This window comes from Ananas comosus, linkage group 17, assembly GCF_001540865.1.
Source record: "Ananas comosus cultivar F153 linkage group 17, ASM154086v1, whole genome shotgun sequence".
In the NCBI taxonomy this organism is placed as follows: Eukaryota; Viridiplantae; Streptophyta; class Magnoliopsida; order Poales; family Bromeliaceae; genus Ananas; species Ananas comosus.
In genome coordinates this window covers 1,014,224-1,041,814 of record NC_033637.1, presented here as the reverse complement: position 1 = coordinate 1,041,814, position 27,591 = coordinate 1,014,224, and the positions used below count along the sequence as shown (strand labels likewise).

Below are 27,591 nucleotides of genomic sequence, written 5' to 3'. Positions count from 1 at the left end.
GGCCATATTGAAATGTTAAAATTGGTCAACATCTGAAGTCTAAGGCCTAATTTGGTGATAAGGTGGCTAAAAGCACAATTTTTATATTATAAAAGGCTCAAAATTTTAAAAGTGCCTTCAAATTTTTTTTTATACTATAAAATTGCTATTGCAACCGCTACTGGATAACATGCTTCTCCGCTGGCAGTTGTAAATGCAATTTTATAGTATAAAAAAAGAGGAGATTGAAAGCACTTTTAGTTTTTTTAGTTCTTTTATAGTATAAAAACGGTGCTTTTAGCCACCACATTATCCAACTAGGTCTAAGAATCTAAGAAGGTCAGATTGCTGGCTTTATTTTTCCATGATCTCTCCAGTTGTCTGAAGAGTACAACTGATTAACTCTTCAGTAGCCAGCTTTTTCCAACTTGAAGAAACTGGATTTAATCCAAGTTTCATGAATCCTTTTGGACGTAATCGGAGCGCTCAGTTGTGTCAATCTTCTGCTTTTTATTTGTGATTCTATGGATTAGGGAGATTTTCAAAACATGCTAGCATTAGGAGGCAACTTTCAACATTATTTTCTTTAATTTTGTGGAAGAACTTCACTGTATGTTTCTTTGTTTCGATCTGTGGTGCTCACTTGGGTATGCTATGGAATCTTTGATTTTGAAGGGTTTGCTCTACAAAGTTCTTGACCAAAAAATTCACTGTGCGGTCTGACTCTTCTACTTGAACATATTGGTCCTCCATTTAAAGAACCAGGATTTTCAACCATCTCAATCTAGTTGGTTAAAATTACTCGTGAAACAGCAACCAATAAGACCTTGCCTCTGAATTCATTCCATATTTTTATAAATTTCAAGGTTGCAAACAGCAGGCAGGAAGCATAATTAACATCGCAACATTCTTGCTATCACTGTTGATAGTGCATTTATATTCTAGGTCTCTCCAGGTGGTTTCTTGCTTGTTGTAGAGCACTCTTGGTAATTAGTGCATGGGTGTGCTGTTCCTGAGTCACAAGCATTGGTTATTTGAGCCTGCTTGTAAATCTTTCATATTTGTTATCCTTTCCTATCATGAATAGTTCCTTGATTTTTTTTCCCCCCTATATCATTCTTATGCATTGATTGCCTCTATTTTCCTACACTTGTTTAATTTTGCATCTTGTTGCATCACTCCTTTATTCTGTTATGCTGATATTCATTATGGTAACTAAAATCTAACCTTTTTTCTGCAGTTAGTTTTAACAAAAGTTCTTATGCTTGGTTCGAGAACTCAAACGATTATTGGCAGACCAATATTACCTGATGCTGCTGTCCATGCTGTTGTTGAAGAGCATGTAAGAAAACATTACACTAGCATTATCATGTTTCTCCTGGTTGCATGCTTTATCTGTATGCTGTTTTTGTACGTAAAGTGATATTTCTATGATATCAGCTTTCTCTAATTTATTTCCTAGATGACCTTGATTTGTGTCTTACATAAATTGCATAGGAATTACCATTTGTGAATGTAGTTGGTGGTAGTTGCTTTGCTAGACGACCTTGATCACCCTTTCTTTAATATTGTTTTGCTGAACAAGTTAATATCAGTGTAGGTGAGGGGCATGATTGGAATTGTCCTATCTAATCAGATAAACTGGAAAAAAGAGAAATAAAATGCCTATGACATACTCGGGAGAAAAAGAAAAAAATTCAGTTAATCTGATTTGTAAATTGTTATTAGATCCTAAATGTTCAATATTAGATTATATCTGGGAGTCCCTCCATTTTTCTTAAATGGCAGTTTAGTCCTTTTCCTATTCTCAACTTTTTATCTAATGACGATTTAAACGATTCTCTAGGCTTTAGATGCGAAAGTAATCATATTCAAGAAGAAAAGGAGAAAGAACTACCGTCGAACCAAGGGCCATCGTCAGGTAACTAACCTTTGCAATTATGTTATTGCTATTTTTTAACTAACCAAAGAAAGCAAATAGTTCTCATCTTACCTCCTCATGACTTGTTGCCAGGAATTGACTAAGTTGAGAATCACGAATATTGAAGGAATTGATAAGTCGGAAACTATTGCTGCTGCAGCTTAAACATTTACAGTAATGATCAACCAAACATGTCCAATTGTGGTGTGCTCAAAGAAGTTCGAGTTCTTTGAATCTTTGAGAATTACTTGCTGATGATCTCTACAACGTGATTGAAAGTAGTAATAACATTTACCAAGGTGCTTGGGAGATGAATGAGGATTTTTCTTGCTCGTGTAGAGAACTATTTGCACCCACAGTTGATGAAAGTAAATTTTATTCAAGCCGCCGCAGACTCGAGATGAACATGATATCATCTGATGATTTAAGTGCAATTTTGCTGTTATATTTATGTTAAACAAATTGGGCAAACTTGATATTTTTAATACAGTTTAATGTTTGGAACTTACTAGCAGCAACATCAACTTGGTTAGTTGACAATTCCGTGCTACTTGGCAACTTCTCTCTGCAGTGAGTTCTTTTTTTCTTTGGGGTAAACTTCAAATACCACCCATGTGGTTTCGCACTTTTTCACTTTAGTACTGTGGTTTAAAGTGTATCAAGTTAGTATCCCGTAATTTCATTTTTCTCTTTTCGTCAGCTCCTCCGTTAATATTTCGTTAAATTATATATAAAAAACTTCAGATACCTTATCTAGATTTATCGAATATTCACTTTAATACTCTTTAGTTTTAATTTTGTCACTGATTTAACGAAAAAAAAATTAGTAAAATGGATAATAAAAAAAAATAATGGAAATCACAGGGGTGGTATCTGAAGTTTTTCCTTTTTTTTCTGTAATAGTTCAGGTTTTTCATGTTGTACTCTGCAACGCGTTGCTAGTTATTTAGAGGTTGATCATCTCCTTATATGCTATTCACTTTTTGATTGATTGTAGTTGGAAAGGTTTGGAAAGGCTTGTTTGGTTTCTGGAGGCATGGGACCGGCGGAAACACCCGGAATCACCTGTTTGGAGCTTCTGATTTTACTTATTTGAGACTAGGGGTGGCAATATAGCTCACTGTTCGCAAGCCAGCTCGTGTTCGGCTCGAAATGAGCTTGAGATCGGCTCGCTCGTTTAGTAAACGAGCCGAACACGAGCTGGATTTTTCAGCTCGTTTAATAAACGAGCCGAACACGAGCTGGGATCAACTCGCTCGCGTTCGATTCGATAAAAGCTCGAAAACATATATTTTATATTTATATAATTTATTTAATTTATATTTTTATATATAAATAAATAATTATATATAATATATATTTTTATTATTTAAATTTTAGCAAAATAAAAATATAAATACGAGCTTAATTATAAAAAGACTCATTTATATGTAAAGTTTTAACTATTAGATCAAAGTCTAATGGATAAAATTTTATAAATTTATTTTTTATATATATTTAATCTAATTTTTTTTAATTTATTGTTCATTGGCAAGCTCGTGAGCCAACTCGTGTTCGGCTTGTTAATAAACGAGCCAAACATGAGTTGAATTTTTCAGCTCGATACTTTAACGAGCCAGCTCGTATTCGGCTCGTTTAATAAACGAGCCGAACATAAGTCGACCCCAGCTCGCTCGTGTTCGGCTCGTTTACACCCCTAATGATGACTATACATTGCAGGGACCCACAATTTCAAACCCAAGTTTGATTTGAATTATGAACGTGTGATTGTAGGAAAAAATAGCAAGCCACATACTTTATTTATTTTTTTTTAACTTAATATATGTTCATATATGTCTTCAACCTTTTCATATTTTTGGCTTTAATTTAATTAGCCTTGCCTTGTATCTTGGGACATGATTGCTCTGATTCTAATAAAAAACTATGTTGTGTTTTCGCACTTCTCCTCCTTACTTTGATTCCTGTCTAATATCTTATATCTTTCCTTCTTCTCTTTATTCCTACTTTTTAATAACAAAAAATAAAAAATAAAGAGGTTGTTGGAAAAATAAGATCGCAAATTTTCTAAATTAATTTAAAGAATTTAATTAAGAAACACAAACACAAAGAATCACGTGGAACTAGAAATAAAAAGGAATTCAAATGCAACATGAGAATCACGTACATCAATCTGTCATGTCGAACTAGAAATACAAACGGTGCGGATTCAGGGATAGAGGATTCTCGATCTCCCATCTCATTTCTTGTCGGATCAGAATAAATTGGAGACAACTTAATTTTAATTTTTAATTTGACCCATATTTACTGCTCTATTTGATACAGATCGAAATGAAAGCAAATTTTAACAGATCAAAAAAAAAAAAAGAAAAAGAAAAGAGCTTCTACTTTATTTTTTTGGCAAATTAGAGCGGGTTCCAAATGGATTATACTTTTGGTTTTTACTTATTGCCCCATTCTAAACGGATCAGGATAGTAGCTCCACCAAACGAGATTCATCTGCATCTGTGCAACTCTTCAAAAACCATGGATTATTAGATAACCTTTTTCATTAACATGTTAATATTTCAAGGACCAAATGAATTTTTCTCTTTGAATGGTCAAATGACATAATTCACCAAAAAATTTCTAATTTGGTAAATATATAAGGAGAGTCCTCTCAACACCAAATATATAATTGACACCTTATCTCTTAACCTTTTATTAATTGTTCTTATTATCTAAATATAAACTTTTGGTAAATTTGATAAGTCTATCTGCAATATATGCTAATTAATTTAGTTTTATTTATTAAAAATAATAGAATTATTTCAATATGATGACATTACAGCCAAAATCGCTCAATTCTTAAAAAAAAAAAAAAAATACAAAAGTTATGAAGATGTTAATAAAAAAGTTACTAGGTTGAAGGGGCCTTTTAAAAAAAAGTCCTATAGTTGAGGGTTCTTTGTAAATTGTTACATGTACAGAGGCCCAACAATATCCGGTCCAAATTACGAGCCCAAACACGAACCTAACGTCGATGTCGGCATAAATCGTTATCTCGAGTCCAACTCGCCACCGACTCCTCCCTCCATCACCGACGAAAAGCCCAGTTGGTCAAATCCCCCTGTGTGAACCCCAAGTTTTAGTCAAACGCCGCTCTTTTTTTTTTATCTTTTTAATTTAGTTACCAGAAAAAAAAAAAAGAAAAACCCCTTGTCCCAAATAAGCATATTTTTTTTAAAAAAAATTTCCAAAATAAACCGATGTCGATAAAAACCCATTTAATACTCTGCCGAAAAGAAAAACAAAAAAAAAAATAAAAGAGAAGGCAGGGATATGCACCCCTCTATGCAAAAGGCGGCGGGCGCATATATACATATACGTTGGAACTCGTTTGCTTAATACAAGCCCTTTCCTTTTTTTTACTTTTTTTTTTGGTTGCTTTGTAAAGTCTCCATAACTATATATAGGAGTTGAGGAACGAGAATTCAAAGGGCAATGAAGCTTTGAAGAGAGAGCAATTGGGGTGATCACTTGATTTGTGTGTTTCAAAGTGGCGGACCCACGAGAATTTCACGAGCTTGCGAAGCTAGCGGCGCCGCCGCAGCCGAGGGCCGGCGCGCAGGGGGCCGGAGACGAAGAATTGGTTCCGCAGCAGCAGCAGCAGCAGCAGCAGCAGCACCACCACCACCACCACCACCACCAGCAGGCGCACGTGGGATCGCCGTACATGCTTTCGGAGTTCGGGCAGGCGAGGGAAATGTCGGTGATGGTGTCGGCGCTGGCGCAGGTCGTCGCGGGGGAGGACGGTGGGAACGCGGCGCCGAATTTGGCGNAAAAAAAAAAAAAAAAAAAAAAAAAAAAAAAAAAAGGACAAAATCAACGTCATCGCGGTCCCCATGAAATCTTCCTCCATTTAATATTAGCTTTATATATATATATTTTTAATATATAATCTCAAATAATCGAAATACAGACATATTTTATTTCGTGCATAAGGAGCATTAAAATTAGTATTAAAATTATAGAGTTATCTTCAAAAATATGAATCAACTAGTTTAACACTTCTCATAATTTTCACGAAGACAACATAATTATACTAAAAGATAACACTTATGTATTTACAAAGTATTCTTAAGCTTTTTTCTTTTTTTTCCCTTAATAGATTCCATACGACATTTTATTCTTTTTTTTTTTTTAATATTCATAGGAAGAGATCAAATTGCACCACAACAACAAGGCCTTGCCCTTCTCCATCCTGCTATAGCATCAACAGCAGAGGCCTCCTCCCCTTCCGCGAGCACCGAAAATGAGGCGGGACAGTCGCGGCGGCGCTACCGCGGGGTGCGGCAGCGGCCGTGGGGGAAGTGGGCGGCGGAGATACGCGACCCGCACAAGGCGGCGCGCGTGTGGCTCGGCACCTTCGACACCGCCGAGGGCGCGGCGCGCGCCTACGACGAAGCGGCCCTCCGGTTCCGCGGCAGCAGGGCCAAGCTCAACTTCCCGGAGAACGTCAGCCTCCGACCCCCTCGCCCTGCGCCGCTGCCGCAGCTCCACTACCCCGAATCCTTCCCCCCCGCCACCCTCTTAGAGTCCCAGCCCTTCCCCACCATTTACGCACCCCAAAACGACCCCTCCGGAGACTACTTGGAGTACTCTCGGCTTCTCCAAGGAGCAGGGGAGTACCAGAGGCTTTCTCCCACAGCGCTTTTGGACCAAGTAATCTACTCTCAATCAAACATGGCTTCGTCGTCCTCGTCGACCATGCTCGGGGGCTCCGTATCTGTGGCTCCCTCTGTGTTAGCGTCCCCTTCGGGTGTCGCTGCCGCCGCTTCGACCTCCGCTGCTTCTTCGTCTTCGTCGTTTCCTCTTCTCTACGGCACAGGGGAAACAGAGCAGCAACTGGGTTACCTTCGCCCCCCCGGAAGTGCAGCTCCGGGGACTGGGGCGTCCCGCTATTCGGCGCAGACTTGGCCCGGTCTCGGCCAGAATCCGCCGCCGTCTTCGTCTGGAGAATAGCGTCCATGCATATTTTTCTCGCACGACTGTTTCATTAGAGCTCTCTTATTCTTTCCAAATTAATTTTCTCCTTTTTTTTTTTTGTTATATTTTATTTGATTTTTCGAAACTTAGATTTTTAGGATAACAAAATAGGAGTTGATTACAAATAATGGTCGTATACGATTGTGTTGACGATACATACTCTTTCTCTTTTTTTTCTTTATTTTATGTTTTTGAGAGTTATGTGTTGCTGTAGCTTGTTTGAGTAAGGCAATGGATGTGGACTTCGGTTAATGCACGGAATGGTTTATCCAAAGGAGACCGGATCTGGGGAAAGTGAGAATGAGGAGGTTTCAGGGAGTAAAACTCTCTTTTCCAGTTGCCGGCAGTAGAAAGGAAACTGGGGCCCCACAACTAAAAATATTCACCTTGTTTTTTTCTCTGTTTTATTTCAGATAAAGTTAGATCCAGGATGGTTTTGTTTTGATAAATGACCATTTTGTTGAACATCAACTATCAGCGTGCGGAAGTTTTCTATTCAGATCTGATGTGTGTTCTTTTGTTTCGAAGAGAGAAGTTTTTTTTTTTTTTTTTTTTTTTTTTTTTTTTTTTTTTTTTTGGGCAGAATCAACGTTTATGTTAGTGTTTTTATTTTTTAGATATTAAAATTATATTTTTTTTATCTTTTGGCTCATACTGAATCTGCTAAATTTGTTGGTAGTAAATATTTTTGTATACTTTATTAAAGAATTGCTGCATTCTCTCTATCGATTATAGCAAAATTTTACATGCTTAGCAACGCGTTCGAAAATCACAGCAAGATGCTGAACTTTTTTTTTTTTTTTTTTTTTTTTTTTTTTTTGGAAGAGATAGATAGAGCTTCCCGCTTCATTTATTTCATTTAGAAATAAATTATAGCTGGAAATATATGAATCAATTAAAAATTCAAATTGAATTTCGGTGTACCGAACCACAAACTCTTCTTGCCACGTTGCTCTAGGAACAGTTGATATGTGTACCTTAAATATTAGTTTATCTTTAGCAAATACTATATAAAGTAGTATTGGTCGAATAGGTGCAGTGAACTTGCTTAACGATTATGTGCCTAACCGATTAACCACCTTGAAGTGCATATTGTATATAAAATAAGACTTTCTTGCAAGGGCTTGTCCAATATTTTTTTGAGAAATAGATAACGAGCTATTCCGCTTCATTCATTCGAAAAATGAACTAGTTTTACAAAATGGAAGCTGCCAGGACCTCCGAAAGGAAAAAGCACAAAAAATCAAAGAAACAAGTAAAAAGTAAAAAAACTAACCAACAAAAAGAAACAAACCAACAGAAAATAGAAGATGAGAAACAAAAGACATGAGAGACGGAGAGAACGAAGGGAACAGCCAAAAACGGAACAGGTGATTGGGGATTGAACAGATGAAACGGAACAGGCTCGTCCAATATTAAAAGAGTAGTTATAATCATGCAGGGCATTAATTTAGTAACAAAAAATTGTAAGCAAAAAGTATATATTTACTTACCTTTACTTCAGAATTCTTAGTTTTCGTTGAGATCAGTGTCTTATTTATATATATACTATATATATATATATATATATAATATATTATATATATAGTTACGTACTATCAAATAGTACGCAGAGTTTTTGGTATTATTGAATTTCTGCCGTTAAATCTATATTTTGATCATTTTCATTCGTTGATCATACTATTCAACCAATCATCCACTCATTTTAGAAAGATCGCTATATATCTTAAAACCACACTTCTTTTCATCCAACAATTGAAAACTCGATAACAAAGTATTTGATACAATCGATAGTATAGTAGCATAATTATTTATATATATTATAGAGAGAGGAGAGTAAAATTACTATACTTGAAAGTATAGAGAAGTAATATTTTAACTTTTTAGCTAAAAGTCGAAAGCACCAACTCGCTTATGTTTTCGAAAGTATATATATATATTATATATATATATATATATATATATATATATATTTATATATATATATTATATATATTGATTTTCTATACTTCTAAAATATTAATTATGTTATTTGTAAATTTTTGGCCTTTTAATTAATGGATTGTGCATTATAATTACAAGAATCTTCTGGAGTTAAATGGTGGTTGATTGATAATATGATCTAACAAGTAAAAATAGTCTATGATTTCAGTAATATAGAGAATATGGTGTTTATGACTTTTTGGTCTTTAAACAAACCTTTGGTCATTTCTAATATTTCGATTTAATACTATTATATCCTGTGAGGACGCATTCAATCCTAAGGCCCCGTTTGGTTGGGAGATAAGCAGGGATAACGAAATTATCCCCGTATTCCGCCAAACAGGATGAAAATTGGTCGGGATATTTTATCCGGTCAAACTTGCTATTCTCGTTATCCGGGATAGTAAGGTATTTTGTTATTCCACCATTTTGGTGGAATAGCGCTATTCTAAATGCTTAATTTCAAACTTAATTAAAATTATAAATGAATTAAAACTAAAGTATATAAAATTAATATATTATATATATATACATTATTTTTATTATAAAATTATTAATTATACTATATTAATACATATATTTATTATTAAATATTATAATAAATTTATAATCAATTTATTTAATATTATAATAAATTATTTTTATTAATTGTTCCCACCCCTATTCTTATTTTAAAATTTTAAAAATTAAAATTTTAAATTTTTAAAAGTTATAATTTATAATCTCAAAATTAAAGTTTATAATTTTAAATTATAAATTTTAATTTTGATATTTTAATTTTGAAATTTAAAATTGGATATTTTATATTTATTAAATTTAAATTTGATCTTAAATTTAAAGTTTGAAATTTAAATATTTAAATTTAAATATAATAAGAGGATAATATGATTATTTTTTATTTATAAAAATTCACTATCTTCCTAATTCTATCGTACCTAACCAAACGCTATTTTTTTTAATCCCAAGAATAAGCCAATTTTCATCCAAACGCAAAATTGATCTAATTTCCGCTTATACCTCAATTTATACCTATCCCTGCAATAGCCAATTTTTGCTTATCCCTGAACCAAACGATACCTAAGAGTACTGCTCAAACCTAGATGGAACCGTAATCATCCCAACCGTACAATTCTTGATCCAAGGGTCAAAATGTTGGAAGTATCAAATCATCTATGTTTCCAATAATATAATAGCTCTACACTATAAAGTTGAGTTAGAATACTTTCAAAAGCACCAAGAGGTTTGTGCTTTTGAGTTTTTAACCTTTGGATGGAGAAATGTAAGGTTGGAATGATGATGGTAGATGATGGTAAGTGGTGATAGGTGAAATAATGTTTGATCCAAAGGCTATTAGTAATCAAAGAGTAGATCCAAGTGTTACAAACCTAAAAGAACCAAGGGAGTAATACTTCTAAAAGTATTATAGCTAAATTCCTACACTATATATATATATATATAGGAACCCGAGATGTGACCATCTATGACCCTTATATGAGAAAAGAATCGACAACAAATTAAGCACGTACACTTAGTTAAATGAACAAGAACTTAATTAGGCATTAAGTATATATGTATGTAGCCATGTAACTAGGGTCGGCATTTTACCCTCAAAACACACAAACCTAAAATATTCCAGTTAGGATAGTGTCGTCTACATTTGATACCTAAAACTTAGCTACCCATTATTAAAGAAATAAAATGAAACGATAAAGTGGTGCCACATAAGATTTTAATGTATTAAATAATGTATTGATATTGATTAATATATAGTAAGCAAAGGTGCGCTTTATGCTTTCTACTCCAGGTCTCAATTAGAAGGAATTATTGGAGAAACATTCCAAACTTATAATACAATATGGAGTACGTTTTCAAATCAAACAAGTTACTTAAAAAGATATTATTAACTCCTACGCGCATGGCCAGTACATATTTTGTGCCTCATTTCACTTTACTATATGTGATCCGCAGTGTAATATTATTTTTCTAATATTCTTTTTAATGGTGCGCTAAAAATAGATACTTTGAAGAAAAAAAAAATCAAATAAACAATCACAATTTACAGACCCAAGTAACCGTATGCAGAATATTACAATAATTAATTACCAATATGGCTTTTTGAAGCTTAAGTCTCCATATGTTTTTTTCAACACTTGTACGTGCTTGGAGGACTCTAGAGCTAATTAATTATAGGTCTCGATCACAATTTCAAAGATTGTGAGTATTCTATGTATATTTACTATCAGGTTGTGTTAGCAATTTCTCAACAAAGAACATGCTCCAAAAAGAGCTATCAGGTAGTTAATAGCTTAAATTGTTAAGAATATGCTATGAGTGAATATATATATATATATATATATATAGAGAGAGAGAGAGAGAATTGAGTTAGAATATTTCCAAAAGTATCAAGGGGTTGATACTTTTGGGTTTATAGCCTTTGTATGGAGTGATATAAGGGTAGGATGATGGTGGTAGGTGAAATAAAATTCAATCCAAAATCTATTAGTAGTCAAAGGGTAGATCTAAAGGTTAGAAATCTAGAAGCACCAAGAGGTTGATCCTTCTAGGTATATTCTAGCTCAACTCTCTCTCTCTCTCTATATATAACAGGGCTATAGGCTACTGTGTTATTAGGAGTACGTACATCAGCCTGTGTGCTCCTAAGTTTTTAATCATTCATTAATTTTGATGGCAGTTAAGATTTGAGAGAGAAGAGAAATTGAGAAGCAATTGGGGGTTTCAATTTTTTTTCTCTGTGAATATATCCCCAATTTCTCTTCTTACTCTCATCCTAGTCACTCATCAAAATTAATAAATAGCTAGAAACTAAAGAGCACAAGAATTGCTGCGCTCCTAACAACACAGCAGCCCTACTCCATATATATGTAATGCCGAAATAGATTTCCAACACCACCAAACTAGACCAGACCCACCGAAACCTACCTCAACTATACATTGGTCAAGAACATTTTGAGGGTCCGCGCGCTTATTACCTTCTATTTAGTCCACGAAAAATTAATAGGTTTGAGTACATTTCTGGTGACGGTTACCGAACCCAACTTCTTCCCTAGGTTGCATCATCCTGTCCACAAAATAATCGCACGTGCTTAATAAGATGTTCAAAACCGAGAGAATGGTCCCCTATTTGGTGTCACATCTCAATTAGGATGTTATTGTCACTCGAAGTCGTTAAAAAGGCTCGAGCGTGAAAATTACAAAATTTTGACCATCTCTTTAAGTCATTCGTGCAAGCTAACTAATACTCTTACACTTTTTGCAAGCAGCAACTTAAGAGTAATCAATGTTTAAGCATGTTACGGTTTGCGATGATTTTGGATGCAACCAATCGATAAGCACATCATTTACGCCAGATGCGGTCACAACTTAGATTTTATTTAATTACATTCTGAATATTTCTATTATCTTTTGATATGTAATTTTGTGACGTATTTTTTTATTTAAATTCTGACGTTCTTGTTGGTGATACGTACTCTCATCTTCCACGTATTCTTCTCACCTGTGTGCGTGTGTGCGTGCGCGCGGAGAGGAAGTGCGTGTGTAGGCACGCTAAGTATCTTCCTGTGGGGTTCATGACAATTATATTAAGAGATAGAGAAAGAGATGTACACCAAGCTTCTGCATTGCTAAACCAGATGCATGAATAAATTAAATCAAGTCGGCAATCAACATACGGGATCGATCGTGAAATGATAGAAGCCTAATTAGTGTTGGGTATCTAGCAAGAGATCGAGGTTGGCTAAGTGGTCAAGTTAAAGTGATAGGCCAACTATAAAACCTCATCAAGAAAGATTTAGTAGCTAATAATTATCATCATAAAAGACACATGCACGCCTAACTATATTACTTCAATACGCTACAATAATTGGAACAGAAGCACGAAAGTCTCCGTATGTACTTTCAAATTATTTTGATGATAAAACATTCGAGTCGACGATCGATTTTGTGAGACATGATTTATACTATTAAAAGTGTCTAAAAATTAAATTTTATAATTTTTAAGCTTTATTTTATTAGTGAACAAATAGAGAGAGAGAGAGAGAGAGAGAGAGAGAGAGAGAGAGAGATTTAATCAACAAACTTAATCAATATATTTTTTGAGAAGTTTGGATTTAACCAAAAAACTTGATCTATTTTTTCAGGAGTATGCATGGATTTATCTAATTGCATGTATATAGGAGAAAGTACAAGGTGCAAAAGGCGAGGAATTCTACACTGTCATACATGCACCACGTCATTAATAACAAGTCAATCACATTCATTCTTTTCAAACAAAATACAATAAAAATATTTTTTTACAATTATCATGGGACATATATCTCTAAAAAGATACTTTTGATTGGTTTGTTTCGCTATGTCACCAATATACCCGTTGTATTCTAGAATTTTTCGCAAAAGGGACGTGAAAAAGGGTCTAAGATTGGCTTATGTTAAGGAAGTGCATTGTAGTAACTTTTTTTTTTTTTTAAAAAAAAATAGCATAATACCCGTTTCGTTTATTTTTTTTTAAAATAACTTAATTGAAAATGTGAATCAATTAGGATTCGAATTTGGAACCTCAAATACCAATCATCAAATTCTTTGCTACTTGTACTAAGGACAGCCAATTACTATATAGTAAGCTTAGTAAAGTGAAAAATTGATTGAGTCGAGGGCAAGGGGACGTAAATATATATGTTTTTGTATAATTTGGGTACATAATAGGGATGTCAACGGGTCGGATTCGGGGCGGATTTTCAAAAATCCGAACCCAAACCCGACTCCAAACCCGAAATCCAAACCCGAACCCCAACCCAACGGATTTTAAAAATCCATATCCAAACCTGAACCCGACTAAAAATTCGAAATCCGAACCCGAAAAACCGAAGCCGAAACAATTATTTCTCTTTTCAATATTTCAAAATATATTATATTAAATTTAAATTTTTAAAATATAAATTCAAATATAATATCAAATTTTTATATACATATTATATATAATGTAAAATAAATTCGGGTTCGGGTCGGGTTCGAATTCGGACCGGGTACAATCAAAATCCATATCCACATTCATATCCCTCAGATTTTTATTTTCGATATTTATATCTGAAACCATATCCATTTAGTATCGAATAAATTCGCTCCATTCGAATTCGAATTCGAATTCGGATAAAATTTTGCGTATCCGCACCCATCCCTAATATGGAATGTATAACAGGCATCAATGGAGCACTACGTTCCTATCATATCGCAGCAATAAGGATAGGTAGAGAAAAACAAACTCGGTCCCACTGTTTAAGATGTTTGAAAGCACGGCAAAAGAATCGTTTACTCTTTTCTGAGCCAGATTGTCCACTAAATAACTGCTATTCAAATTCAAAATCTCATATTCTTTAATAAACTAATGCGATACACGAAACACTCAAACTATAAAAGAATGGTGCCATTAGTATTATAATAATAAACATGATACAATATAGATGGATAACGTTAGCTACTACTATATCAGATGAATATATTTATTTAATGTAGTCATTGTTCACTAAATTAAATTTGACCAAACTCAACAAATCCCATCTTTAACTCTTCTTCTTACGGAAAAATACTCTTCTTCTTACATATGACATCATTGCACAGAAAATGCTTACGTAATTCATTGGACCCAGGAGGTCGGCTTGGGGGCACTGCTCCTAATTAAATTTCTCCAAAAAAAAATGTGATACCTATAGAAGCCATGAAACGCACACGTAAGAGTGGATGGTAAGCATTAACCAACTATCCCTCTCACTTTGTGCAGTTAAATATATCATTTCAATGAATGTATCATGTAGCGTGATATTTTTTTCTCAAAAAAAATGTCACATTTGTAGAAACCATGAAACGCACATGTAAGAGATCGTAAGCATTAACCAAGTATCCCAAAAGTACGTGCTGATAGGAAGGATGCACTCATTGCATTTAGGGGCTCAACTGCAGCTCTTGCGGACTTCTACCTGACTCAACTCACCTAGACATTAGGTCTATTATTAAGTCTCTTGCTGTTAGGTTTTTTGTGAATCACATTTTCACTTAACTTATTAAGCTCACCCAACTTGGCTTATTAGTTTTTTTAGTCTATTATAATGAGACAGAAAATTTGACCTATTTTACCCCAATAATAAATAGCGAACATTGAGTTTATTGTTGGGTCTCTTGTCGTTAGATCTCTTATGAACCATACCTCCATTCACCTTATTTGGCACATCCAACTCAACTTACTAGTATTCTGGACCTATTGTCATGAGGCAGAAAGTTGGACCTATTTTTTAAAATTTTAGTCTTGGAATAAAAACATGATAAGATTATAACTAAAATGTGGTTGTAAAGATAGCATCGCTCTATATTAATTCATAGCTAAACCTTCAACATTAGAATGAACGCGGACCCCTCAACAATCAGAGATTCTAAAATATTCCTCAAATTTAATCTGTTTAATCGACACTTTTCTAAACTTTTTTCTTATTAAAATTTTATAGTTAATTAAATTAAAAATTATTAAATAAAGTAGTTTAATTATCTATTAGTAGTTATATAATCTAGTATTACTTGCTATAAAATAGTTTAAGCTAGTGAATTTGAGAGAATTGTTAATTAGTATGGCAAATCTTAATTTATTTAGCTAAACTTATCTGGTTATAAAAAATTAAAAGTTGTGTCTATAAATAAATAAATTATAGTACATATATGTAGATGAGGGTGCTCTTTTAGATCGGCGTATAGTAGAGGGGTCTCGATTCAATTTTACCGACCTTTTTTACTTAGGAATTAAGGTAGTTTGACCTCGTCTTCGTTCCCACGTGGGCGCACCACGTCAACCGACTACCTCGTACCACTCAGATGTTGCCACGTAGCCCCTACGCCTCGTGAACCATGTGCTCCCAACATCTGGTCACACCCTTGTATGACGTCATCATGTGTACGTCATCGATGACGTGGAACGGCTCAAAAATCTCATAATTTTTTGTTCGGAGCAAAAATGTCGTGTTCTAATCGTCTCGTCCGTTTCTTCTGCAAGTGTATTAAAATAATATACGAAAATTAAATGTTTCGCGGAAACAATTTTTATATAAGATAAAGGTTTCCTTGTCTCTGTTTATTTTCCATAAGTATTGAAATAAATATTTTTTTTTGTATTGAAAAATATAGTTTGGAATTATAATTTAAATGCTATATATATATTTATTTTCCTGTCTTTTTCTATTATTTTGTAGGACAATGTGTTAGCATTAAGAGTATTGATTTTACAATTTATTTAAATTAATACTAAGATATCTTATGATTTTTGATAGTTTAATTTAAAAAATGTAGTAATCAATTTGATGTAATTGAGATTAATATTTATTTAAATAAGAAAAAGCAAGTAAACATCAATAAAATTTAATAAGGATCAGAAGATTGAATTGAAAGCTATAGATAACTGGAAAATTCATTTTATTTACACAACCAAGAGTGGTAATAATGGATGGGACTCTTTGAATAAAAAACTAGGTTATTACTTAGTCAAGTTGTAATAAAAAAAAATTCGGTTCACACCCACCTAATGAACTCAATTTGTATTATTTGATGCATGGTTTAACTAGCCATTAGGTTCGTTAAATTAAATTTGGGCTTGAACTCAGTCCAAGATGGATAAAAGTTTATCTACAGTGATTGGTCAAAACTAACAATTATTAGGCCTATTGTTCAATCATTGAAAAGGTCTAACATGTTACTGTTCTATCCAAACTTTTTATATTGTACGGTCCTTTTCACCGACAGTTACAATTAATTCAGTCTTACTCAAGCTGGGTTTACTTTTGCACAAAATTTGATCTGCTCTCCCCACATAAAATTTCTATAACCAAATTTGGGCCGACGTAGAGTTCTCGATAGCCTGGTCAGAAAATCAAAAAATATCTAGCAGATGGTGACAACCAAAGAAAATAAAAAATAGATCCTTCCTCTAGCCGGTCGAGGTGAATCGGACCGGACCATATCCACTCGAATTTGCTCTTGTTTACTAGTGTAAGATAGAGAAGATATACCATATGCCAAATTAGGACTTAGTGTTAAGATAACTAGAATCATTATTATATACTTTTATATTGGAAACAACATTATTAATGTAAAGCTGGAGTAGCTCAGTTGGTTAGAGCGTGTGGCTGTTAACCACAAGGTCGAAGGTTCAAGCCCTTCTTCTAGCGTTATTTTTTGCTTTTTTTATTTTTTTTTTCAGGAAATCAAATAATTCAGTTCCTTCCTATGAATTGGATCATCTAATTTCTTGGACCTTTACCCTTTGATAATCCTTTGTATGGGTTGTTTGCTATCATCTGATTGTTTAATTAGTTAGAAGACTGATTTTTACCCTGGTTTCTGCATTGAATGTTTTATTTTTTGCTTTTCACTAAGTCAACTAATTCAGTCCTGCACATTAAATTGCCTTTATATGAGTTGTTGGCTATCATCTGATCATTTAATTAGCTAAAAGTCAGAATTTTATCCTTGTTCTCCGCTGAAATGATTTACTTAGGTTCTTCTGACCAGGGTAGATGATATTCTATGCTTGTATGAATAGTGTTTCCCAAATAAGAGTAATCATATCTCGGAGTTATATCTACTTCGTAAGTTTTAGCATGTTTACTCAATTGCAAGTAAAGAAAAACCACCATCTTAGCAAGCTATTTGACAGAAATAATCATACGGAATTACTCTTTTATAGATAATAGGAGTATCGATTTTCAACAGCCAAAAAAAGAAAAAGTAAAGGGACAATCATCTAGAACGTGCACCACATAGGCATATCAATTTTATTACAATTTTGGAAAAGGAAAAAGAAAATCCTCTTGCTATCGTCTCCGGTGAGCTGTGGGAGGAAGTTTCTCAGAAGGCCCACAAGGAAGCACTTCGCCAGTCTCTCGCTCTATACGCTTTTTGAGCTCTCTGAGAATACGGATTTGGCCCAGCTTCTCCGGTGATAATTTTTCCCAATAAATTCCTACAGTTAGAAGTCTGTCAATTCAGGCATAAATTTATACTGCAAGAAATGAAGAAGCATGGAATCTTATTCAAACCTTGCGGCTTCGGGATAGTAGTATTGGTGAAAATGACCTGAGTTGGAGTGCAGATAATGTCGACCGGTACGTCGTGGATTAAAAGTTTTTCAACTGGGATGTCATCCACTAATTGCTTGTCGTGCACTGCAACATAATTCGAGATAAATAGTGCAGCAGAGTGATTAAAATACTAGCACATCAAATTTCCTTCTAAGACGAATTCAAATAACATTGAATGAACATGGTCTCTGCTTCTTCCAGCAAAGCAAAAATAATTTCCCGTCAAAGTGCTACAAAATGAAGCAAATTTACAGGTTGCTCATCTATAAACAATGAAGAAGAACAACATTAGCTATTAAATGTATCATTGTTCTGTGCATTTGGTTATCCTAAGGTATTTACATTGAAAGTGAGCTCCGATTATCCTAAGATATATACATTACAGGAGAAGCACCATTTTCACTTCCCCCTAGTATGCTGCAGCAACAATTTGATTGCGTGCTTCAGTAGTGTATTCTGTCGATCAGATGGAAACCTCTCTGTTATGTCACCAGCAGATAATGTCCAAAGGGCCTCGAAAATCAAACTAGATCCTAATGAGCACTCACAATTTCTACTCTTTGACACATCAGAAACATGAAAAAGACTACAGGAAAAAACAGGGAAGTGAACTTACCAGATGTTACAACAATGGTTGTGTCATCAATAGCCCCCATGAAACGAAGCATTCCATATTCGAGCTCGGCAAACCCCTGCATTTACAGCAACTTAATTCGGTGAGCTCACGGATATTCATAGGCTACAACACAATCACATCAGATAGAGTCATTGTGTAATAAAGAAACCACGCTTCATTGCAGATAGTAAATCCATATGAAAAATAGTCAAAATACCCCTAAGAAACAAAAACTTAAGAAGATCAGAGAAAATAAGCTGAAATATCTATTTGAAGCTTGTGTTTATGTAGTAGAAAGTTATCTGTCCTTTTAGCAACCATAAAAGAGGCATATGCTTCTTCTAGCAGGTCTAGTTAAATACCTCGCCCTTCCCAAGTCGTGCTCCAGTTCTTGGATCAACTGCAACTGACCCAATAACAATCAGATCCACTTCTATTTTCTCATCAAGACCAATAGGCCTACCATATTTAGCAGCCCCCACAGAAGTACATGCCTCTGCTATAGCACCAGAAGGTAACATTCGAGATTCTAAAACTGAAAAGAATCCAGTCCTAAGTCGCGGTTGTGGGGTCAACAGCTTCTTCCCACCTGTGCAATCCAATTAAGACACTGGTTAGAAAAATCCAAACTGAAACATTAGGATGTTCAAGTGCAAAACAAAAAAGTAATAATATACATATAATACCCGAACTATACCATAATTTAAAAGATGTATTCGAGCTCTTAAATTTTTAATTTTACTACCAGACTTTTCATTACTTCTGATTCAGAGAATTCTCAGATAAGCTCCCTCAGAATATAGAACTTCGGTCCACATAAAGTCAGAGAGTATTTCTTCCAGTAACAGAGAAATTTGATAGATTTTCTCATTTTCACTCAAAAAAGTTATTAATACCAGTAAGCTCTTATGGTAAAAAGTACTATTGAAAGCAGTTGCTTTGGAGTTAGTGATAAAAGACAAACTTCTAGTTTGGATGCTTTGGAGCTATGAAAGCTGTTGCATATTTACAATTTTAAGCCTTCAAAAGTACCAGCATGTTGGTGGAACTTGAACCTTTAACAGTGCTTGTACCCATTGTAGTATTGTAGTATGTGATATCATTGAGAATAATCTATAGATGGCTAACCTGCAAGGGTTAAGAAGCGAACTTGCTTCTGAGGAGAGTCGGGATTGACCTTTACACATTGCGCATTCTGAAACACTTCCAATCTCCCTAACTTACAGAACAAATGGTTATATGGCTTCAGTGAGCAACCAAAGCTAAAAATTTTAATACAACTAATGATAACATCACTGATAGCATAAGAGAGGATGTCAAACACAACCAACCAACTACTACACATCAACTCCGAACAATGTGAAATGAGTACCACATAATCGGTATTCGATTCTCGAGGAATTGCAAATATTGTCATCATAATTTCTAAATTCTCATCTCAGGTAATGATCTCTATGCATCACTAGAGCAAACAACTTAACAAGTTCACTTCAATTACATTGCCGTAGTTTGGAAAGCTAGCCCTAACCATACTAAGCTAAACTGAGTACGAAATTAACAGTGACGTCGAAGGAGGAGGGAAATAGAGAGGGGGAAAGGGACCTTATCGGCCGCGTCGGCGGCCCCGGCGAAATTAGGGATCCGGTGGTGGACGGGGCGAGGGTTCCGGGCAATCCCCTCCGCCTCCATGAGATCCCAAACCCTCTTCCGGATCCTCCACTTCCACGCCTTCGGATCGCCGTGTCCCTCGTGCTCTGACGCATCCTCTCCCCCGTCTCCGGCGGCGGCTGCGGCGGCGGCGGCGGAGGCCATGGACGCGCGCGCCTCGGCGTCGAGGCGGAGGCGCTCGGCCTCGAAAGCGGCGGCGTCGAAGGACGAGTCGTCCACTCTTGCGGCGGCGCGAGCGATCGAAGAGGATGCGCGGCGACGCGCGGGGACGAGAGGGGAGGGAGTGGGGGTCGCGGCGAGGGCGACGAGGGGAGCGGCGTGCGGCCACGCGAAGCGGTGGGGGAGAGTGAGAGGCATAGCACGCGGGAGCGCGGTGGAGAGTGGTAGGACGTGGAGACGGGAGCGAATGAGCGATTGAACAGAACTAAATAAGGCTAGGTCCAATGGGCCGTATTTGGGTAGGCGCTTTGGGCCCTACCGGACTTTTGGGCTCGGGCCGGGTTTGAAAATTAGAGCGGATGGAGGTTGCGGCTTGTATGGGCTTTTCACTAGTCAAATCCAAAACTGCCCCAAAGCCCAAATACCACTGCTTAGGCTACAGCAAATCACTATAAAAGCCCACACGAAACAGACAGTAGCAACCGGGCGCATTGCAGCGTGACCAAAAAGCGCACCTTAATAGGGATGCAAACAGATCCGAATTGATGGAGCTCCTGTTCCGAATAAGACAATAAGTAGGAATAAAAAATATATAAAAATTATATCTCGTTTCGAATCTGTTTTGATCCGCTAAGTAAATAAAGTAAGAGGTGAAAGATTCTTTTCTTCTTTCAATTCGTCCCAATCTATCAAAGAATTTTTAAAAATTCACTTTCTTTTTTATCCGTCTCGAAGAAGTGATAAGTGAAAATTAAAAATAAAATAAAAATAGCTCGTTTTGAAATCGTCCCGTTTCGACAAGAAATGAAACAGGATGAGAAAGCCTTCCGCCCCTGATCCGCCCGTTTGCATCCCAAAGGCTCGATGATGTCATCATGTCATGTTGGAAAACCCTCAAATCATACAGCTTTCCGTAGCTCGGCCGATAGTGTAAGGATGTACTTTGCGTCGCTTTTAAATAATTGAAAAGCTCTCCACGTGTCAAATCCCCATTGGTGCCGCTTCCTCATCCCTCCCCTCACGTGATCGGGTTTACCGAGTCCGATTTCGACTCGAACCCTATCTTCAACCGTCATCTCCTATTATAAAGTATCGCCGTGGTCCACCAAAATCCTTGTCCTTCGAACGGAATCGAGCGAATCACGAGCGAATCCCCCTTCCCCCTCCGCGAGAAAGGTACGAAACCCTAACCCTAGTCCCTCCTCTCACGAAACCTCTCCTCGTCGGAGCCGGCGCCGTGTTCTTCCGCTGAGGAATTAGGGTTTTGAGGTCTTGATTCCTTTGTTTGCGTTTGTTCGGATGGATTTGTAGATGGATCGGTACACGAGGGTGGAGAAGCCGCGAGATGAGACGCCGATCAACGAGAACGAGATAAGGATCACCGCTCAAGGAAGAGTAAGGAATTACATCAGTTATGCGACGACTTTGCTTGAGGTGATCCTTCTCTTTCCTTTTGGAGGTGCCAATCTCATCATGATTTGGATTACGACTCTAAATTTTTGAGTTGACTTAGAAATTAATTAATGAAGTATGGATAGCTATGGTTAGTGCAAATCAACTTAGATTCTTTCCTGTACGTGCAAGGCGTCAAACCGCAGAATCTATTTACAAATTTTATAATTTATAAAGTACAACATTAAAATGACAAATAGAATGGACCAACATCTACAATTAGATTTAACTCTGCAACCATAAATTTTATCACAACTTTTAAGTCACAGTACTTGCTTTATACATATATTTTTTTAAAAAAATGAGGTTCACAAATCAAGCTATATCTGTCTAACTCGTCAAAATCTCGCCACGTGGTCGCGCACAGCCAGTCCCTTATCTCTGACTTTGTCTGAAATTATTTAAACAATAGGAGGCAAGAAACTAATAAAGTTCTCTAGTCGGTATAATGAGCTGAGGCACAAATACCTCGTAAGAAAGAGTAATATCTCGTGAAAAGCTATATTTACTGGGTCTAATTAGAGGCATAAATATCTCATGAGAAGCCATACTACTCAAATGCATGTAGAGGTATAATAGTTTCAGCTGCTATTTCTCTGTACTTTTTTATTCTTTGTCTATTTCCAATTATTTACCATTTGTGCCACTAATTAGACCCAGTAATTATAGTTTCTCACGAGGTATTATGCTATTCTAGAAATAGTAACAATCANAGTGTAATCTAAAGAAAAAGTATCTTTGATAAATATTTTCACAAAAAATATATTGATTGTTACTATTTCCAATTATTTACCATTTGTGCCACTAATTAGACCCAGTAATTATAGTTTCTCACGAGGTATTATGCTATTCTAGAAATAGTAACAATCAATATATTTTTTGTGAAAATATTTATCAAAGATACTTTTTCTTTAGATTACACTCATCTTAGAGAATTTTTCTACCTATTGTGCCTGAAAAATCAGATTCCACATGTTAAACGAATCCAATAACGCCGTATACGCCAAAGTTACAATCTATTTACAGTTTGGTCGAGCAACTTTTTGGAATTGTAGTTTGGTCTAGCAGACAACCCAATCTATTTATAGTTAATTGGTCTAGCAGACAACCCAATCTATTTATAGTTAATTGGTCTAGCAGACAACCCTATCTATTTATAGTTTAAGTCCAACAATTCTTTAAACTTGTAGTTTGATTCAGTAGACAACCATAAAAATCAGCCAAATTTGCTTATTTGGCCGAATCAAAACCTAAATGAAACACAATGATTATGAAAATTAAAATATGGGCTCAACATACCTATATTGGTGTCTGAACTTCTCACACCTAGTCCAAGCAATAAATTTTTCTACCTCCTCAACCACCTCCTCGGCCCCGGGTCAGAGAGAGAGAGAGAGAGAGAGAGAGATGGGCTTAAGTAGATCCATTGGAACATGCATGTTGACATATGGTGGGTCGGTGTCAACATATATGGGCCTCCATATAGCAGCCCATGCAGCAAGGAATGGGAAGATGGTTTTTCATATAAATCCTTCTATTTTCAGAAAATTTAGTTAATCCAGGTAGATTTATTTGGTATTAATTTGCCCTCAAGTTTAAAATACAAGATTGTCTCGAATTCGTGGTCAACATTAAAATCTTTGATGTAGATTTCGGAAGATATTTTTAGGTGAATTTGTGCTGAGATTCAATTAATATATGATTTGATACATTTTTAGTTTTTAATAAAATGGCCAAATTTAGTATTTGATTTTTACATGTAGTGTTTTAATCAAAATCAAATTGTGTTAAGCAGGTAATAGTTTGGTCATAGGTTGATGTAGGAAGAGTTGATCTGGCTTTACTTAATTAGCTTTTTCTATAGTGGTTTGATACTTGAAAGTTTATCTGCTAACTTTTGAGTACATCTTCCTCCACGGTCCTAAGTAAAGCCAGATTACTTAGCAAGACTATTATGGTATTTTGGTGAAGCCTGTCGCTTTTAGTTGAATGGAAACTGGGTTAGACATGCGACATGAAGTGACAATTGTGATCATTGTGGGTGTATTGATGCTCGTGCAAACTTCCTGAATCTTTTTTCTTAAAGTTGAAGAACTTTGTGTATCTACATATTTGTTGCAAAAAGTGTTTCGGTGAAGCTTTTCGTTTGTAATTCCTATCTTCCACATTCTAGATAGTTTATAGAAAAATGAGATTCGGCCCTTTGAAATTGTGAAAATTCGACTTCAGAGTCTTGCTCTATGTTATTTGTGTGACTCTTGGGCTACTATGTTTCCTGTTTTAGCTCTGTTGTATAAGATCCCTGGTACCCATGCTCTGGAGAAATCTTGCTGGCAATTATCATCACCTTGTTTCGTTGGTTATTGCTTTGTATTAATCATATCCCCTGCTATTTATAGGAAAAGGAGTATAATGAAATCATCATGAAAGCCATGGGAAGAGCCATCAATAAAACAATTATGATCGTGGAGTTGATCAAGGTCACCGACTCCTTCCTTTTCTACATAGGCTTAACAGCTTGCCCTGGCAAGCTGTTATATGTGACTCTTCTTTCCATTTTAATCTTCGACAAGTGACAAATTTACTCAATTAGATAGTTCTATTTTGTTTTACAGAGAAGGATTGAGGGTCTGCATCAGAACACATCTATTGAATCTGCTGATATCACTGACACGTGGGAGCCATTGGAAGAAGGCCTTCTCCCGTAAGTACCACATGCAATTCCTATTATCTTTTGTTATGTTGTGTGTATCAGAGCTAACACCTTTTTTTTTTAAAATCTTGGGACAGTCTTGAGACAATCCGCCATGTGTCAATGATAACTATAACATTGTCCAAGAAGGAACTTGATACATCCTCTCCAGGGTAAGTTGGAGCTTTTACTTCTGCTCAATAAAAAGTATAAAGAGATAATTATGGGGATTGGGTTATGTTGTGAGTGTAGATTTTTTTTTTAATTAATCATCTAGCTAGAGAAAAATTATCACTTATATAATCTTCTTATGCCTGCTGTGATCTCAAGGATGATTCTAATATTAAGAGCACATGAAGCAGCCGCTTATTGACTGCATTTATTTCACAAAGTGTTTTTTTTTCTTTTGGCTACAAGCACTTATATACAAATGTTGGATGTTTGTTTATGATAAGTTTTAAACAGGTAACACCTTGGTTTACAAATAGCAAGTGTCCATACTTACTACCTTTCTTCCTATGGTTTTCATATGAATTTGTCGTAAGTCCATGTGAGAATTTGTTTGGCACCATCATTGTGATGCTATTGTCATCACCCAGTATGTTCTGGCATAGACATAAGAGGATGTATCCGAAATTTCGAGGTGAAATATGATAGCAATGCCAATATGCTTGGACTTTTTAGGATGTGGGGTGATATATTACTATTTTGGAAGCAAATTTCTTTATTCATATGATGATTTGATTTTTCTCAGGTACCAGCCACCCATACCAGCCGATCAGGTGAAACCATTGACCAACTTTGATTACGGAGGAGGTAAAATGTTGGATCAGACATTGTTTGTTTTCCCTGTTGCAAATTATTTTTTCTTTCATTCTTAAGCGACATAGTTCTCTGAACACATGTTTGCAGAACCTGTACCTAGCAGTCGTGGAAGAGGACGAGGCCGTGGAAGGGGCAGGGGTAGAGGTAAATACTCTACTCACACCCAAAACTTATATATAAAATGTTCATGTTTATATTAAATTCATTGTAGTTGTGAGTTGAACAATGTGGACATTTTATCTGAGTTACCATGTACCTCGGGCATGTTAGTGCAGGAGCCCCTTGACAAATTTTTTTTTTTTCACTAGTTGATCTTGCATGTAGCATATATGGTGTTATTATCACATGGTTGCGACTAGTACTGGTGTCATAGTACTTGCCTAGATTTTGTATTTGTCAATGCCTGTGATGAGTCTTCATTGCATATAATTAATGGGATGTTCATTTCTTTGCTATGGAAAAAATAAATCTTGCCAAATCTGGTTATAAGACTCTTGCCCTTGGGTGCTGCATACCATACCACATGCGTGACCTTGGTAGTGATGTTTCATTGTTATGTTCAAGTAGGGAACTGTGTTGTAGATCAATCCTTGTTGCTCCTTTTATCTTGATTTTTATCATTTGACCTATGCTTCTTCTAATCCAGGGGTAATGATGAATGGGGCTGCTGGTTATGATGTGGATGGAAACTGGGAGGGTGGACGTGGTGGCTATGGTGGAGGGAGAGGGAGTGGATATGGATATGGTGGTGGGAGAGGGAGAGGAGGGCGTGGGAGAGGGCGCGGTCCCTATGGAGGAGGAAGAGGAGGCGAAGGGAATTACTATGATGGCAGTGGAGACATGGAGGTGCAAGAACAAGAAGAACAGGGTGGTGGATATGATGGTGCTGAGACAGACATACCCCCTCCACAAGGACGCGGTGAGCAGCTCATCTACTAATTTATTTATATGTGATGCGTGGCTCCTCGAACATTACTTTGGCATTTGATTGTTGGTTATGTGCTATGGGTCTATCACACAAAACGTTATTTTCTCACCTTTGACGATGGAATACTAGCTATTTTTTCACTTTAGTTGGTCATTTTTTGGGCTGCTACACTTTTAAAAAGTTTCTTTAATTGCCCTGTTTTTGTTTTTGTATACAAAAAGATTTCAGAAATCTGCAATATTGAGAATTTCTGTAGAATTCGTGGTACTTCATTTTTTATTTTAATTTTTTCTGAGAGGCTTTAATAGTTTGATTCACAGAGCTTCTGTCCGAACTTGGTCTTATGCTAATGACTGTTGTTTTGTGGTCGAGTTGTAGGGCGTGGCAGGGGAGGAAGAGGCCGAGGGCGTGGGGGTGGCTGGCGTGGTCGCGGCCGAGCATAGATCGCCAGGACCGATACCATATGCAATCGCATTGCCTCTCATCTGCATCTCAAGATGGATATTTATCTTTGTGCTGTGCTCGTCCTAGTATGTCAACCTGTTGGAGTTCTTGGTGTTATTTTTCCCTTCAGATGGATTGTAATTTTAATTATGATCATTTGGTGCGATCCTCTTGTGGATGAGGATGGTTGTGGTTTTTAGTGGGGGTCCTAGGTGTATTTTTTTTCAATTATCTGCTCTTATGTCAACAGTAGTGAATTGTACAATCTGTGTATGCTTTGCAGGGAATAGAGTAGGTCAGTGCATTCTTTTATTCTTGGAATAGACGGTTGGTATGATTTATTATTTTTCTTCTAGTATATTTATTAAAATAAAATTACCTCATTTCAATTGTTCGGCCTTTTCATTATGGCTTTAAAACCATCTCATGGCATCTACTATATTATTCTTCAGGAAGTCTGAGTGGGCTTCAAGTCTATAGCGCACTTGATGCATCATCGCCTGGGCTACCGACGTTGTTTAAGAGCATCACCAATCTATGCTGCATTTATGATTAATATTTATATTTGAGCTTGAGGTGGGTTTTAGATGTTTAAAAAACCACTTGCATCTAAGCAAAGCTCGGAAGGAGAGAGTCATCGTAGCAATGATAAAGCAAGACCGCATCAGCTGCTGGAACATAATTCAGCTGATGTTATAGCTTACAAAAACATTTCAAACTAGCTTTCAGCCTAGATTATCATCGTTATTCTAAGTTCAATATTGAAATTTC

General features: G+C 35.9%; 4 protein-coding genes and 1 non-coding gene across 8 annotated transcripts; 4 read left to right on the top strand and 1 right to left on the bottom strand.

Moving 5' to 3' along the window:
- LOC109722842 (50S ribosomal protein L21, mitochondrial-like) lies at positions 1,194 to 2,440 on the top strand. The gene is made up of 3 exons (XM_020251002.1): positions 1,194 to 1,321; positions 1,826 to 1,900; positions 1,994 to 2,440. Exons 1-3 carry the CDS (start codon positions 1,241 to 1,243, stop codon positions 2,063 to 2,065), a joined length of 228 nt encoding a protein of 75 aa, XP_020106591.1. The 5' UTR covers positions 1,194 to 1,240; the 3' UTR covers positions 2,066 to 2,440.
- Positions 6,017 to 7,199, top strand: LOC109723309 (ethylene-responsive transcription factor ERF110-like; the record flags this gene model as incomplete). The annotated part of the gene is made up of 1 exon (XM_020251638.1): positions 6,017 to 7,199. A coding segment is annotated over one exon (885 nt), but the record flags the coding sequence as incomplete, so codon positions are not given.
- Positions 17,051 to 17,124, top strand: TRNAN-GUU. The gene has a single exon. It is a non-coding gene; the product is annotated as a tRNA-Asn (tRNA).
- LOC109723577 (5-formyltetrahydrofolate cyclo-ligase-like protein COG0212) lies at positions 17,619 to 20,727 on the bottom strand. 2 transcript variants are annotated; one of them, XM_020252008.1, is made up of 6 exons: positions 20,255 to 20,727; positions 19,781 to 19,871; positions 19,015 to 19,241; positions 18,653 to 18,728; positions 17,995 to 18,120; positions 17,619 to 17,918 (listed from the first exon to the last, which is right to left on the bottom strand). In XM_020252008.1, exons 1-6 carry the CDS (start codon positions 20,675 to 20,677, stop codon positions 17,770 to 17,772), a joined length of 1,092 nt encoding a protein of 363 aa, XP_020107597.1. In that variant the 5' UTR covers positions 20,678 to 20,727; the 3' UTR covers positions 17,619 to 17,769. The 2 variants fall into 2 exon arrangements, with proteins under 2 accessions (XP_020107597.1, XP_020107598.1); XM_020252009.1 differs by having other exon boundaries at positions 18,032 to 18,120.
- Positions 21,537 to 27,209, top strand: LOC109722652 (ribonuclease P protein subunit p25-like protein). 3 transcript variants are annotated; one of them, XM_020250754.1, is made up of 9 exons: positions 21,537 to 21,655; positions 21,791 to 21,913; positions 24,331 to 24,411; positions 24,547 to 24,635; positions 24,722 to 24,796; positions 25,378 to 25,439; positions 25,536 to 25,592; positions 26,095 to 26,367; positions 26,755 to 27,209. In XM_020250754.1, exons 2-9 carry the CDS (start codon positions 21,791 to 21,793, stop codon positions 26,817 to 26,819), a joined length of 825 nt encoding a protein of 274 aa, XP_020106343.1. In that variant the 5' UTR covers positions 21,537 to 21,655; the 3' UTR covers positions 26,820 to 27,209. The 3 variants fall into 3 exon arrangements, with proteins under 3 accessions (XP_020106343.1, XP_020106345.1, XP_020106344.1); XM_020250756.1 differs by lacking the exons at positions 21,537 to 21,655; positions 21,791 to 21,913 and adding an exon at positions 21,914 to 21,938; XM_020250755.1 differs by lacking the exons at positions 21,537 to 21,655; positions 21,791 to 21,913 and adding an exon at positions 22,377 to 22,501.